The following is a 16,465-nucleotide window of genomic DNA, read 5'->3' as shown; positions in this document are numbered from 1 at the left end:
TTTTTCTTTTAATGTATCATTTTATTGGAAGCTCTTACAGATATCAGAACATTCCATAGTTCAATCACATACTCACAGGCTTTTAAGACCCTCGTTGCTACCTACCGACGTAGTAAAAGTTTTGTGTTTAACACAAATACAAAATACAAATCCTCACGCAGGACTTGTTGAGCTTTCCTTTATGTAATTCGTTCCAGCTCAGATTGTTGCTCCATTAATTTGGTCGTCAGTCTCTCTTTGTAGCATCAACCTATCTGTTAAAGGTTCAATTATATTATAAAAACCCATAACTGAATATGGCATAAACATCCCATTATCTCTTTAAAATGAAATAGTTCATCTTCTAACAATTTTCTTCCTTTCAAGAATTTCTACCCAAGCAGGAATCTTAAGTTTACATTAAGCCTCTTTTTTGTACAGTAATAATGTACAGAAAATATTTTCTCCAGCTATAATGTTAAAAAGTTTTTTGAAGTGTCACCTGCAAAATAATGTGTTACTTGGATGATTTGGTAATGTGTACTGCAGATGTCTCAGCTTCATATGGAAGATAGTGGGGGCACATACTGTCTCTTGCACCGCGCTGGCTTAGAGACTTTGTAGGATGCCTTTTTCCCACGAGGTGAGCATCCAGCTACTTGCTCAGACTTAGTACACCCAGTGGCATCACCTGGGAATGTTCTCTCTGGTTGTAGTGAATGTTTTCCTAAAAGCAGTTTTGCTGGAACCTCATTTTTTGTGATGGCTGATTTAAGAGAACCGCGTGCAACTGTGAAATTTTATTTCCTGCTCTGGAAAAATCCCACTGTTGTGACATTGAACACAGCTTACAAGGACTGCGCTATGGGACAAACTCAGGTGTACAAGTGGTTTTCTCTTTTCAAAAAGGTGAAATATCAATTGATGACAAACCTCATTCTGGATGTCTAACAACTTCCAAACAGATGATTTGAAAAATGTTTCAAGAATGGAATCACAAATTTGACAAATGTGTTAAGTGTAATGGAGTGTACTTTGAAGGTGATAGGTTGTTTTGTAAAAAAAATTAAATACATAGCTTTGGGGGGAAATGCCATTTGGGGGGGTATCCCCTCATTTATCAGTACTAGTAGTTAGCATAGCCCTTATAAAGTATTATAAGACGTATTGGATTGTAATTTTAAAACTGTGCAATGAGAGTTAAAGATAACAACAGTAAATATGTTACATAGACAATCCTGCAATAATTAATAAACAATCATTTGAGTGGATCCATACACACACACACACACACACACACACACACACACACACACCCCTGCTGAACAGGTATATGATGGCATATGCAATTACACCCAAAACATATTGACAGATACATACATATTTGTATAGCAGCAAATGTATCCAAATATACAGTAGAGCATACAAGAGACACATTTGTGCAAAATTTGGAGCAATACCTAAATGCCTTGAGGAACTGAGTCACTGGGCTTGTGGCATAGGACCATGGCCTTGAGACACATGTCTATCAATAGCAGAACTGTCCGTAAGACGACTGTGTTACATTCGACTTTGGAGCGTAAGCAACTAGGGTCTGACAGGCTTGTGACTGGCCATCCAGGATAACGCTCTTGGTGCCTCCCATCTGGATCCAGGAAGAATGAGAGAAATCAAAGGATCAAGGAAATGAATGAAACACTCAAGCCACGGCCCCCACGAGCCTGAGACCAGAACTAGATAGTGCATGACTATTCCTACTGACTGCTCTGTGCCAGATCACAATGAAAGCTCTTGGACAGAGTAGGGGGAAAATGTACAAGAAGATGCAGAGACTTGTTTTAAATCAAGGAAAGTACAATCGAATTTCTTTTGTACAGATTAAACTATTGCACTAAAAAAGAAAAATTTCAGAGACTGGTGAAACCCCCAAGACAGGGCCTTTAGGTCCCCATCAAACCTGGAACTGAAACCCCTCCGAGAAATCCCCTTTCATCCAATCATCCCAGTAACATAAAGTGAACCACAGCATAGCGCCCAAGCAGAGGAGGCCACATGGGCAGCCTTTGCCCAGAAGCAAAGTTCCAAAGGCAAGAAGGAACAGAGCAGAGGAACGGAGACAAGCAAGGAACCCCGAGAAGTGGTGGGAGAGGGCTGCCCGGTGAGGGATTGTAACTAACGTCTCGAAACAAACCATGTTGCATTGTTTAAGATACGACATGAATTGCTGAATGGGAAAAGAATTTGCCCGTAAACTCTCACCCAAACCACAGTAAAATATTCAAAATAACTTTAAAGAATTAAGATGGGAAAAGATAAAAATACAACTCTGCGCAGGCTGGGCAGTGATGGCGAATAGCGTAGCAGCCTTGCTGTTTGCCTAGGAGAGCCCACCAGACTGCTAGAGTCTAAGTTTTGCACGTGGCGCCTCCGTGGGCTTGCACAGTGGCTGACTGTAGATTCATCTCTCTCTACAATGTAGTGGTTTGCCAGAAATTGGGTTTTGAATTTGGTGGGTTCCTTGCCCTGCACGTTGGAAAAATACTCAAATGGTGTTGCATGAAGTCACTCAGAGAAGCAGTGTGACTGTTGGGAAATTGGTAAGCAATAGGTTATTTTCAGCTTCGACTCCCCGCAAACATTTCCTTCTGTTCTTTAGAAGACATTGTTGGTCTGTTCATTCACTTGCTGGGTTGCCAGCCCCGCCTCCTCCCCGCCCCCAGCACTGAAAGACGGCTTTTGGATAGAATAAGCCCTCTCTCTTCTCTGCCCTGCATGACATAACTGTGTTGATTCTTATCTTGCTCAATGTTAACCCCACCATGTGAGTTATTCTTTTGTCCTGTTTTCTCTGGGTCCCGACCTTCTCCCCCACATACACACACGTACCCTCTTTTGTTGTGATTTGGGCTGATTTTCTCCCTCACCTGCAAATACCAACTTTGAAAAATTAGCACTTTTCAACTATACAAGCAGGACCCATGAAGTTTACATTTCTGTCAGACTTTTGTTTGGTAGTCACAGATGGAGTGATCTTGCCTTTATTTGCTCTCTTAGTACTTGTTTTAAAAACTACGTACTTAAAACTCAGCCATAACAAGGAATGCTGGCTCTAATAGAAGCTTTAATTCTCTTTGAATCTCCTTGTTGAGGTGGAAGAACATATTTGGGATTTATTTTGTCCGAGAAAGGGGAGAACACCCAGGAAAAAATCCAGTATCAGCTGCATGAGCTTAGCCTGCCAGTTTAATTTCCAATTCATTTATTTGGGTAAATTTTTAAGTAAACTTTTATGATACAGAACATTTTTCTCCTCCAGTGTTGCTACAAAAAAACCCCACTACATACTTTAGAAAAAGTATGCCCTTAGCATTACATATATTGCTGCCTTCCCAGTCCATGATAGATGGTTCGAAAGGCTGGCCTTTACACCACAGCCTTATTTTTGATCTGTGAAAGAAAGGAAGGAAGAAAGAGCCGTAGAGTTTATTCTGACCCTCAGCAACCTCCTGTAACAGAATAGCACTGCCCCCAAGGTCCTCCAAGGCCATAAAGCTTTTTGAAAGCAAAATGCTACATCTTTCTCCTGAGGATCAGCTAGTGGGTATGAACTGCCAGCCTTTGGGTAATCAGCCACGTGCTTTAACCATTGTACCACGAGGACTCCTTGACTATAAAGGAAGCCAAATGGCTAAGTAACCATATAGAGACCCCACTCTATGATATATTTCCAATGTCTTTCAGGATGATTGGCTATTCTTTTACATCCTAACTTAATGTAACCCTGTTACTTTTCCTTAAGATAAGTGATATGCCTAGAATGGCTAGAATTGTGGGTCTAGAGTCAGACTACCTGGTTTCAAATCCACCTCCCCTCCCCCTCCCCCCTCCCCCCAAAAAGGCAGAAGAGAACTGCCTTTTTGGGTTTCCGAGAATGTAACTCATCTTTCTCCTGAGGAGCGGCTGGTGGTTTCTAACTGCTAACCTTGCTGCTAGCAGTCCAATGCTTAACCCAGGGTGTCACCAAGACTCCTCAAATACTAGATCTACCACTGTTCTATGTACCTCATCTTTAAAATGGATCTAATAGGACTTGCAGTTGTTTTGGAATTTGAATCATATAATCAATATAACCAAATATATTAAAATCTCATTAAATGTTGGCTACTATTAAACTTTTTTACATAGAATTGGGTGGGCTTTTTTGGGTCATTTTCTATCATGTACGGAGTTAGAAGGTACCGTTATGTGGCTTTGAAAGGAGGGGCTGTCCCCCTAGGGTCTTCGTCTCATTCTTTCGCGGTGAGAATTTTTTGCTGGAGATGCCCTCAGAAGAGGTGGCCCAATTCCAGCTCCTATTGAATCCGTTTGCCTTGGCCCTCCAACACTCGCAGCGCTTTCTCTCTAGAGTCAGCACAATCACGATGGGAAGTCAAGCAAAGCATCTTTTTGCATAAAGAGAGGAAGGCAGCATGTGAGGTGGCGTTGACAGCTGTGCGTCTGCCCTTGGCCAACAACAGAAGGGGTATTTGCTGCAGATTCCACAACCCCATCTGCTGCCTTCTCTGGTTAAGCCCCTCTCCCTTCTCCCCTCCATTTAGAGCCCAAGGGCTGAGAAAGTCAAGGAGAGAGCCTGGGGATATAGAGTTTCCGAAGAGAAAACAGGAGAGAGGTTCTGAGAACGACAACAGAACGATGACACCACACACACACACACACACACACACACCATTCAGCTGACAACCCCCGAGGATGAAGACCAAGTCTCTCCTGCCACTGGCAAGTGCACAAGTGTTGCGAGGGCGGTAGGAAGGTTAAAACCATGGGAATCTAGTGACGCCCCAACTCCTAGCTGTTAGGAGTTTTACTGGCATCTGACGCTGCAGTTTATTGAACTTTTTTTTTTTTAACTCTTACTATTGTTAGCATAGGACCTCAGAAGAAGCCTTTTATATTTCCAGGGGTTCTTGAACTTCTAAGAAGGAGCCCTGGAGGCTTGGTGAGTTATGAATTGGGCTGCTAACCACAAGTCAGCAGTTCAAACCCACTGAGGGGGGGAGAGGAGGCTTTCTGCTTTTGCAGAGATCAACAGCCTCAGAAACCCAAAGGAACTGTTCTTACTCCATCGCGTGGGGTAGCCTACACATCTTTGTGTCTTTTTTCCTATACTACTTCACCTCTACTGGCCAATTGGTTGGTAGCCCTGATTCCCACTGAAATCGTTTCTGGAGGGCCTGGTGGTACAGGCAGTCTCCTAACTGAACCATTGGGCATTTAAACCACCCCAGAGGCACCTGTGCCTCGCTAGAGACACAGGGCTTTCCACTTCCTCCCGCTCCAGCCACTGAAGACAGTGGGTGTACAATCCTGCTCTCAAACGCACCATGTCGCCTGGAGTTGGAGGACTGTGCTCATCAAGGACCGGTTTAGTTCAGCAGTTAAGCAGTAGGGTGCTACTTGCCCACACAGGCACATATTAAATAAATAACTGTAACCAAAGAAAAGGGACAGCTTGGGAGCAGATGTTTGTCTTAGATTCTGGATTTCTGAGTCTATTGGAAAGTAATTTAGAAATATTTTTTATTTTGAAAGCTTAAAGCTTGTTTTAGCGTCTGAGCCCTTCCTGCCGCAGATGGTCTGCCTGTGTTTTGAGAGTCTCTCCCCCACTTGTCCTTGTACCTTTCTCTGTGGTAGTGCCCTTCCTTTTACGGTGGGCATGCCCCCCCCCCTGAGAACCCCACGTTAGCAATTTCTGGTGATGGTTCCAAGTTTGTCTGTGATTCAAAGGATAAAATTATATTAGCTGAAGATAGAGTTTTGGGGGGGGTTATTTTTCATGTTGCTTGGCTGCTGTATGTTTTGTTTTGATTTAAATGTAAGGGCATTTTAACCCTTTATTCAGGAAATATGGATGTATGCCGAGTGAAATCAGTCACTGACAGAAGGGCAAGTACTGCCTGCGATCACTATTATAAAGTCAAGAAAAGATTTTCTTACTCAAAGAAACATTCTCTGATGGTTACCAGCCACGGGAAGGCAAATTACTGAACTGGAGGATAAGCAACTCTTGGGTGACGGGTGATGGGGCAGGCAAAAAGAAAACTCTATTCACACGCACACAGGAAAAGAATTGGAAATTACTTCATTTATATTGAAAAGTTACCTTGCTTTTAAAACTTAAAGATGATGGCAAGAAATCATTTTTACACAGATGGGATTTACAAAAAGAAAGAAAGAAAATGCTTCTATGTTTACTTTGTAGACCGACTTCGCCCGCTTTAGTGGGACAAATGTAGAAACGGACTTTGTGGAGGTGCCATCCCAAATGCTGGAAAACTGGGTATGGGACCCTGATTCTCTCCGAAGACTGTCAAAGCATTATAAAAATGGGAGCCCTATTACGGATGATCTGCTTGAGAAACTTGTTGCTTCCAGGCTGGTCAACACAGGTATGCCTTGAAGGTTTGGGAAGGAAAATAAATTAGAACTGGCTCGATGCCGAATTGCTAGCATGTTCTTCTATAAAACATTCTTAGGGGCGGAGGGAAGCTCATCGGTGGAGCTCTGAGCTGAGTGCTGTGTCATGCTGTACCCTGTCCCTTGGGAAGGTCTGAGACTAGGGCCAGCAGCAGCCCTTACAGGGCCCTCCCTGAGCCTCGGGGCGCTGAGCGCCTGGAGAAGGGCTCCGCCCGGAGGGCAGACTGGGCAGGAGAAGCAGTGGAGCTTGGAACAGACTCCCAGCCGGCAAAATGAGTTCAATGACTGAGATGGGGCATCTTTTTGGGGCCTCATAACCCAATTCAGCCTGTTCTCCCCCGTCCTCAAAAAAATAAATTTTTTACCTTTTGATCTTAACAGTACCCCAAGGGTGCTACTATCTTGGAATGGGGATCCCTGGAACTCTAAATATATTAAACTAGGGGCCCCTATTATGTGTTAAATGTATGTATGTAAAATACCAGTCAGCCTTAATCTTAAGTAGAATTGTATGGTTCCCATTTTCTGACTGAGTCCTGCTGGGAATAATTTTTGAAATCTGGTCTTGTGGAGAAGCCCTGGGGCATACTGGGTTATGGTTGGGCTCTAATCCTGAGGTCCGTAGTGAGAACCCATCCATCACTCAGGGTGAAAGTTGAGGCTTTGTGGTCCCATAAAGATTGACAGCCTCGGAAACCCAAAGGGGCAGTGCCCGTCTACCCCATACAGATGCTATGAGTCAGAATCCACTCGATGGCAGTGAGTTTCACTTGGGTTTGTGTGTGTGTTCTTGTGTTGTTACAGTAGAACACGGGGTTCTTTCTTGTCTAAAACAGGCCCAAACATTCTTATGTTACTAGGTCTTCTGACCCTACGCCAGATTGTTTTAAGTAAAGTTGACCAGTCTCTCCACACCAACACGTCTCTGGATGCTGCAAAGGAATATGCCAAATACTGCACAGAGATTCTAGGTGTTTCAGCTACTCCAGGTATGTACATTCTCCAGGCTTGGGTTCATTTTCCATGTACCGCACTGGGCATCCTTCCAGCACTGCCAGGGCAGGTAGAGTCGCCCTGGAAGATTGCCTAACTCCATTTCTTCCTGCCTGCTATGATCAGGCCGTGCTGTACAGATAAACATACCAAAGGCCTGATGAGTTGTCCTGTCCAAATGTGCTAGAAGGAAAGGTGGGTCCGGCCACATTTCAGTGTCTTCAGCATGGGTAATTGACTCCTCCTCAGTCCCCCCAGCAAGAAGACTACTTCACATGTGGTAGCGCCAGCCTGGCCACTCTCCCTCTGATCCCGGGAACTTCCCTGTGATTGGGCAGAAGAGGTGTTTTCAGAGAGGAGCAGACTGAGATCAAGGCCTTCAGTTCCATTCTGTTTCTAGCCAGAGACTTGAGACTCGGGTGTGGGAGTGTGTTACTTAGCACTTTCAAACCAGCAAGTGGCTGGGCATGTACAGGTTAGGAGAATTTTATTTTCACAAAGGAGATTGTTGTTAAAATGAATCAGCCACATTTATGGAGCTAATAAAGATAAGACTGGTCCCTGGAGTCAATTGGGGTTCCTCACTTTCCTCTGTGTATAGTGGACAACAGCTTTGTGCCTCGGGCACTGTCGCCCCAGGGTAGACTGGAGGTCCTAGGTTATGCAAAAGATTAATCACTGGATTCTACTCACTCACTGCTGTCAAAGTGACTCACCATAACCCTGTAGGCCAGGGCTAGGTAGAACTGCCTCTGTGGGTTTCCAAGACTAACTTCAGGCAAGTAGAAAGCCTCCTCATTCTCCCAAGAAGCCACTAGTGTTTGCGAACTGACCACAGTACCACCTGGGCCCCTTCAAGCACTGAACTACTTGCCAAAATGTGGTGGTTCAAGCCTACCTGTGGAAAACAATCTGGTGACCTGCTCTGGGATATGCAGTTCTACTCTGAAATATAGGAGGTGGCCAATGAGCCAAAATCAATTTCCCACAAATTCTTGGTTTGGTTTGGTTTTAGAGGTAGACTGAATTGGTGCAAAAACAACAACCACCAAAACCTTTTTCACTTTACAAGTGACGGGATCTGTTTTAGGAACGAATTATCAAATTCAGATGCGGGCCTTGCTGGCATGCTGTCGGTAGACAGAGGTGTGACCAGGGCACGGGTGGGGATATCAGAGCGTTCTCTAAGGCACATACATGTCTAAGGGATATGAAGACCGGGACTTGTGAAAATCTGAACTGGGTGTGGACAGACTCTGAAACTGTTGTTGAGCATTCCAGAGCTTAGGGCCGAAACCAGCTCCGAGGTTGAGCCATCCAGGGAGAGGTGGGTAAACAGCTTCGCCCAGGGCATGGCGACAGTACCGGAGGTGAAGGCCTATGACCTTCCTCCCCTCCCCCAGCTGGCATCGCCATTTCAGCCAGCTGAAATCCTGATGATTGACACTTACCAACGCATTGATGGAAATCTATCTTTCTTTCAAGGCACAAATATGCCAGCCACTTTTGGACATTTGGCAGGGGGGTATGATGGCCAATACTATGGATACCTTTGGAGTGAAGTGTTCTCCATGGACATGTTTTACAGCTGCTTTAAAAAAGAAGGGATCATGAATCCAGAGGTATCGTATTTATGTCTCCTCCTGTTGGCCTTGGAGTTGCTCCCTCCCGCAGAAACTCCCAGTGTAAACCATTTATTACACCTCGATTTTCGAGTAAGAGGTTTGGTAACAGCTTGTAACTCCAAGGTCTTGCATCTTCTCAAATCGTTATCCTTCCTTATTAAGCTGTGGTATACAAGTGATTAACTCTAATGCTATAGGTTAGAAAAGAGAGTCTGCATTTTCTCGCTTATTAACATTCCAATGGGTTGCATAATTAAAAATTCAAAGCTTTGTTTATGCATTTGAGCATTTATAGCTGCTAGTTTTGACATGTGCCATACATTGTTTGCGTTTTATAGGCAGTTGGGTAAGAAAGGTAAACTCCTTCCTGATGTAAATGGTCTCTCTGTTTTGATATTCTCCACACGCTTTCTTTGTAACTTTTTTTTCCTGTGGGTGGTGCCCTGTTTCAATGGCTGGCATGTCCCACCTCCTCCAGAATTTGTAAGCCAGGTGCCTTTAAGTACCCTAAACTGCTTCATTCACCTGAGCCATCCCTTTCAGTGGATGGGTGAATTGGCTGCCAGGTGGCTGCCCACCAAGCCCTCCAACTTACAGCTCCCCAACCTCTACTTGATTTAAAGATTCAGCTGTCAGATTATTGCTAAGGTTGTGTTTTTGACTTCTGTTTGATTCCAAGGTTTGAAGGAGTAAATTACCAAAGGCAGGCTCTCACTGCTTCTTCCAGCCAATTGATTTCTTCTTTGCAGTTTACATTCTGGATTGCATTTCTGGATTACACTTCTTGCACATAGGTATTGAAATACACTCCACACAAAACCAAGCTTGATGCCGTCAATTCCGGTTCACGGCAACCCTATAGGACAGGATAGAACTGCCCCGTGGATTTGCAAGGCTGCTAACTCTTCATTGGTGTAGAAAGCCTTATCTTTTTCTCCCATGGAGCCGCTGGTGATTTCGAACTGCTAACTCTTGGTTTAGCAACACAACGTGTATCCCACTACACCACCAGGGCTCCTGTAACTTAAATCCCCTGCTCCCCCCAACAGGCAGGCACACACACTCTCTCCTGGGACCTCTCTTGACAGTCCCATCAAGTGCTCATTGCCCATCCTGCCTGCCCCTTCCGTCAGGTGCCTTATAGCCTCATTCCATCCTCTGGCCAACCCATTTACAAAGGCCACCCACTGATTGTTGTCTTAATCTGCATGGCCTTCACCCAGGGTCCAGCTGTGGATTCCTCTATCATCTCATTTGGATTCTCAATATTCTGGGAAATTTTTATTGCTACCTCTGTTAGCATGGCCATTCCTGCTGTCCAGCCTGTTTTGCTGTCTTACAAGGATAGTTATAGTGCCTTCTCATCGTCCCAGTTCTAGTCTTTTTCTTCTCACAGCCTAATTTCTTGGTGTAGGAAGTCGTCTTTTTAACCTTCTATTTCCTGGGTTGTGGCCCTACCAATTGAGCTGGATGGAGCGTCTCGTCTACCATCTTTACTTTCTGTTGGTATTCCTCTCCTCTTTCTTCAAAACTCTTCACTTGGCAATCAGCTCCCTTCCTCACTTTCCAGTACGTACTGCCTATCAGCCAACTCTGTGTGCTCCCTGGGTCTTTCCTTCTGAAGTCCACTGCATGAAGGTGGGTGTAGCTGACCTCCTAGGGTCTCCCTATCACCATGAGGCCAGACCCAGGCATGCCTCCACGGTTTCATTCTTCTTGTACCCTATTCTGACACCAGCCCTTCTCCCACGCCACCCTACATCTCTGCTGGGTTCCAGAATGCATTGCAGTGGATACGTAGAACCCACAGGTTAGGTTCACATGAAGGGGATTTGTTAGGAAAGTCAACAGGATCAGCAAACACTAAAGTTACAGTTATGGGTCTCCTCAGCCAGCAGCCAAGTATCTCTCTGCTCTTCAGTCTCTCAGTCCCTTGGCCTTTGCCTCCATGGGCCGGGAAGCCAGCCCGCCCTGCCACTCTGCGCCACCGTGCTGTAGTCTTGGACTAGATGAGGAGAAAGTGTCCCCTCATCATGGTGCTGCTCCTCTGAATCTCCATGGCATAGTCTCCGATGTTCCTGGTCTCAGTGGCCTCTGCCACTCCAGACAGAGATCTCGGATGAGCTCTTCCAAAATGGTCTTGGTCTCTCTCGCCTCTCTGCTGTTCCTTCAAAGTAGTTCATCCTTATAGCTGGAGGTGGTAACAAACACAGACAAGTCCCCTCTCTTAGTGTTACACGCACCCTAATTGCGCAGTCTCACCCAGTCATTGGGAGTTCCAGAGACGCGGATAGAGGAGCCAGAGTAAGAAATTTCACTCCAGCACACCACCTTCACAAATGTCCTTTCTAGCCTTTTTACCTACCTCATCTGTGCCTCACAAAGTCCTGCCGGTGCCACTGATTTGTAAAGTTTTCCACCAGGCTAGGGATCATCTAAGCTCAAAGGGATCCTCCCAGGCCCCGCACACAAGCGTGGACTTGGCCATAAGATAGACATTTTATGTCTGGATTGTCTAATGTAACTAGTATTCAAACAGAAGAAGCCAGCTTATGAAATACTCCATACCATAAGATGTACGTTTTTATTTTAAAATGTGCACTTAGGGGAAAAGTACATCAAGATATTGTCAGTGGTTATCTTCCGATGGTAAACTTATAATAATTATCAAATATTCCTCTGGGCATTTTACGGAGCATTTTCCTAACTTTTACATAGAGAATGGATTACTTCAGGAATCAGCAAGCTAATATGAAAAGAGGACAAGCGGGCTAGGTATGTGAAGTGCCATGATGGCACCTTGCTGACTCATCTCGGTAGCTGATGAGGCTTCCTGGCATAGATGCTGCCCCACCTCCTTGGGTCACTCACCTGCTCAGTTCTTCCACTCCCCTGACCACATCCCCACGACACCTCCACCAATACCTCTTCTCTTCCACTGCCAAAGTAGGAACTCAAAAGCCCACAGAACCAACCCCTGCATTCATACTTTCGTGCCCTCCTTAGTCCCAAGCTTCATAACCTATACGCAGCCAGTGTTCTCCGTGTAGAGCAAAGGACCAGGTGTATCAAACTCGTTAAGTAGTGGTGAGGTATAGGAAACTACTTAGGGACCAGCATGGGGTTGTTCCCTCATGATATGAACAATAATTTTCAGTGTTACTAAAATGTTAGCTTCCATTGCTGTCTTTTATTGGATATGTTAGGTCATGAAGCTGACTTTAATCACTTCCTTCTGACTTTTTTTTTTTCCTTTCCTGTCAAATACTGTGGATTATCACGGCATTCCCAATTCTCCTTTGTCTCATAGAGACTCAAAGGCTGTGGGGAACCCTGTGTGCTCCCAACTCCAACTGCTTTGCTGCCACGGTGGATTCTGCTTCTTTTAGCTGCTGCTTTTGACTCAACCATTTTCTCCGTTCCTACAGTGTACCATCTATTTGTTTGTTCAAAATGTTTACTGATGTTTGCAAATGTATGCTGAGAGAACACCTCCTCCACAAAATGCAAATGCCCACTTTTTGAAAATTAATGCTTTGGAAAAACAATCCTGGTCTACAAAGAGCTTCCATCTCTGTTCCACCTGTGCCCCTGCTGCTCAGTCACGGATTGTCTCATTAGTAAAAAACTCTGTCCAGCAGCTTTACACATAATGATGTATACCTGGCTGTGACAAGCACCATGGTATGAGGCAAGAGTCACGCTAGCTGTGATGATGGTTAAAGTTACCTGTCAGATTGTCTGGGCAATGGTTCTCATGCTTTGGCAGTTATATAATGAGATTGTCACCTTCCAGTTGGTGATCTGATGTGGTCATCGTCCATTTTCACATCGCACTGATTTTTCACCTACCAGACTAATGTCTAGACACTGAGGAGAAGGGTGTATTGTACGTGTCTGCTCTGAGAGTTATTCTATTTGCATCTTAGCAAATAGAACTGGGAGACTCCTTGAGAAATCACTCATAGAACCTTGAATCTTCGGAATACCAGACAGTTCTAATCGCATACTTTGTGGTATGGTGCACTTGTTTTCATGTGCAGTTTGGCTTTGAAAATATTGGTCTTCGTGTTAAATTGATAACCTGTCTTAACTATTTAATAGTTTAAATGGTACCTAAGTATGTGTTTCTGGAGGAGCATGGAGAAGGTGTCTCATGGTCAAGCGTATCTTTGCGTTCTGCAACAGTTCTCTCCATATCGGAGGGAAAGGAACTGGTTGGGATGAACTCTTCAGCAGGCTCTAGGGGCTCCTTGCAGATATCCTCAAAATGACCAGATGTAGTTTCAACATCCAGCAGCTAATCACAGGGAACTTGAAAGTAGGGTCATTTCTTTTTAAATGCAACTTCCTTATGGGAAACATTTCCAAGGGGTAAGAGACATCATGGATTCGCGGGCAATTATATTGTTAGGCCAAAATTGCCTTCCTCTGTTGCACTTAAAGAAATGGCTACACTTTGTTTCTTCCATCAGTGAAGGAGAAATACAATCAACTATTGCAAGGAATACTAAGGAAGCCAAGGTGAAAAAAATGTATACTTTGTATTTTAATCTTTAGTTGCAAAAGGAATAGCTAGATCTTGTTTGCAGTAAGAGACACAGAATCTGGTTAAACATGAAAAAGAATTACCCAGCAGAAAAAGTGTAATCTGCAGGTCAGAATTCTAGTGCCCCTCCAAGAGAAATCTGGGCTCATTGCTGCTGTCGTGTGTGCCCAGGGACAATATGAATTGTGCTCTCTTGCTGGTGCGTACAAGTAAATTAGATTATCTTCTATTGAAGGCCTTATTCTGGATCCACCACCTAGAATTTTGGAGGTAGATCTGATTTTCTCTTAGATTTTGCCTGACTTAAGGGCCGAAGGAAGGAAATGGGACAGACTTCCAACATACTTTTTGAATACATACCAGGCCAGGCCTTCTGAGTCCCCAATCGGAACCAGCTCGAAGCAGTCTTTCTTTTGTGTTCTCACAAACCTTCTTTGTGTGTCCGACGCATAACAGGGTCTCCAAGACTGTACATCTGTAGGAGAGCAGAGAGTCTCATCTCTCTCCGCTGGAGTGGCTGGTGGAGTTGAACCACTGACCTTATGGCTAATAGTCCCACAGTGTCACCAGCACCTCCTTGTATACACTAAGACCCCTCAAAGAGGAGCTCTTTTCTTCTTCATCTTCCACCCGGGCTTCGTAAGTGCTCCACGCTGTTACGTACACTACCACCCCCAGCCCCTGGCTCTCTCCTTCCTTCTCTATTGTTGTCAATGGTATTCTTTTCAAAGACTTTCTCCACCCACAATCTCCCCACCCTTAGAAAAAACAAAGGTTGTACTGTTAGAAAGTAATTTACCGATGGGCTGTGGTTGGGTAACGTTTCAAAGTCCAGTTTTAAAGCAAACTGGTCAGCCTTTCAGGTGCCTGATGATCCTTTCCTGCCTGTGAGTGAGCGCTCTCTGCCCTGGGCCTGCTACTGTGGTAGGAAGGAGAAACTGGTCCCACTCTCCAGTCACCCACAGCAGGGAGGAGGCGGGCTTGGAAGTCAGCAGGCACTTACACATGCTGCTTCTACAGTGCCAGAGAGCAGGAGACCCATTCGGTGGTTTTCATTTAGTTATTCTCAGCAGTGATAAATGCTGAGCATCCTGCATTGCGAGAATTATGGTGGTTATGAAAATACTGCTTCATAGCCCCCCAAAGCCAGCAGTTCTCAACCTGTGGGTCGCGACCCCTTTGGGGGTTGAATGACCCTTTCACAGGGTCGCCCGATTCATAACAGTAGCAAAATTACAGTTATGAAGGAGCAATGAAAATAGTTTTATGGTTTGGGGTCACCACAACACGAGGAACTGTATTAGAAAGGTTGAGAACCACTGCCCAAAGCCAAACTGGTTGCCACCACGTTGATTCCAACACCGAGACCCGAGAGGATATAAAAGCTCTGCTGCCAAGGGTTTTCCAGACTGTAAATCTTTACTGGAGCTGACAGCCTCATTTACTCCTATTAAGGAACTACAAAACCAATAATATTTTTACATGAACGTATGAATACAACTAAGTGAATGCGCAGGGCGGGGCGATCGGGGAGGAAATAAAAGAAGGGGTAGATGACTACTTGGGTTTATTAATACCGGCAGTGTTAGATATTATAGTAGGAAATGGGCTCGGCTCACTGCGTCAAGTCGGTTCTTTCTCATAGCACCCTCAAGGAGAGCAGTCCTCGTCTTCACAGATGGAGATGACTACGCCTTTTTCCTGCGGAGCACCTGGTGGGTTCAAAGTGCCTGCCTTTGCGTGAGCAGCCTCTCTTAACCACTGCCCCACCAGGCCTCCTTCCTGAAGTCCTCGGCTCTAATTGCCCAACTGACTGAGGCAGGCATGTTCCCATTTTACAGATAAGGAAACGAAGGCCACATAGCTGAAGTTGGAGTCACGATTCATACCTCCACCCAACTCTCAAACTCCTTATCTTTGCTTTCGAAAACTCCCGTTTCCGGAAAGACTTGTACAGAAGAAGCATATGCATCATCCAGCCTCAGAAACCGCAGAGGTCACGTGATGCCGAGTTTTCCCCACCAGGTGATTCACTATCCTCAGAGCCTGCCGAAGGATATTTTTAGAATGGAAAACTTTAACAATCTCTTAGAGGTTCTCTTCCAGCTTTTCTCACAGTTAATATTTCTCTACTGGATAAACAGAGCCCGGCAAAGATTTCTGCCGCCCGAAGCATGTCTCCCAAACCTTGGTCTCTCACCCTAAAACACAAAAGCTCAATTTATTCATCTATTTATTTTTTAAGAAAAGCAAGATTCTGTTATCAAAATGACTCCTAAACTCTTCTCAAAGCTTCACTAAAAAGGAAATGAAACTATTAAAAGACCACTGCTCCGTAATTCAGGAAATTGAATTTTTAGGAGCTTATAAGCAGCATGTAGCCCCATCCGGTGAGACCGAGCAGTGCCCGGCTTTACCTGACTCTCCCCTGCACAGCAGCGTGTGACAGACTGCTCTTCTTGACTCTCGGAAAACGGTGGTACTGTGTCAGATGGTAGCATTGTGAGCGACTTTGTTTTTACCTCTAGATTTCTGTGTGTGCTTTTGTAACACGTACAGAATGGAAATCTTATTCTTTAATAGATGATAGAGTCATATCTTCAGTATTAAGAATTTCTACAGATAAATCTTAATTACTGAGAGAGGGTGGTACATGGGATCTAAGGGATCATTATATTCTTGTTTCTACTATTAATGCATGTTTTTTAGTTTTCCATAATAAGAGGTGTAAATGTCTTTTAACTTTTAATCATGAATTAGGTGTAGGTTCACAGTGTAAATCATCAGTTTTATGTTCAGCAGAGGTTTTGATGTTCTCTGTAACTCTGCAGATAAATTGAATTCA

The 16,465-nt window shown here is 44.5% G+C and overlaps 1 protein-coding gene across 1 annotated transcript in view; it reads left to right on the top strand.

The window, feature by feature from the left end:
• Window positions 1-16,465, top strand: part of NLN (neurolysin) — a 78,232-nt gene that overhangs the window by 47,714 nt on the left and 14,053 nt on the right. Inside the window, exons 9-11 of the mRNA XM_004703565.4 lie at window positions 6,239-6,425; window positions 7,314-7,442; window positions 8,932-9,068. Of these exons, the coding sequence (XP_004703622.1) occupies window positions 6,239-6,425; window positions 7,314-7,442; window positions 8,932-9,068 (453 nt within the window). The remainder of the gene's footprint in view (window positions 1-6,238; window positions 6,426-7,313; window positions 7,443-8,931; window positions 9,069-16,465) is intronic.

Source organism: Echinops telfairi, unplaced genomic scaffold (assembly GCF_000313985.2).
Source record: "Echinops telfairi isolate 266 unplaced genomic scaffold, ASM31398v2 ScPeMD7_7469;HRSCAF=8507_1, whole genome shotgun sequence".
NCBI lineage: Eukaryota > Metazoa > Chordata > Mammalia > Afrosoricida > Tenrecidae > Echinops > Echinops telfairi.
The sequence above is the reverse complement of the archived record's forward strand: the minus strand, read 5'-3'. Positions and strand labels throughout refer to the sequence as shown.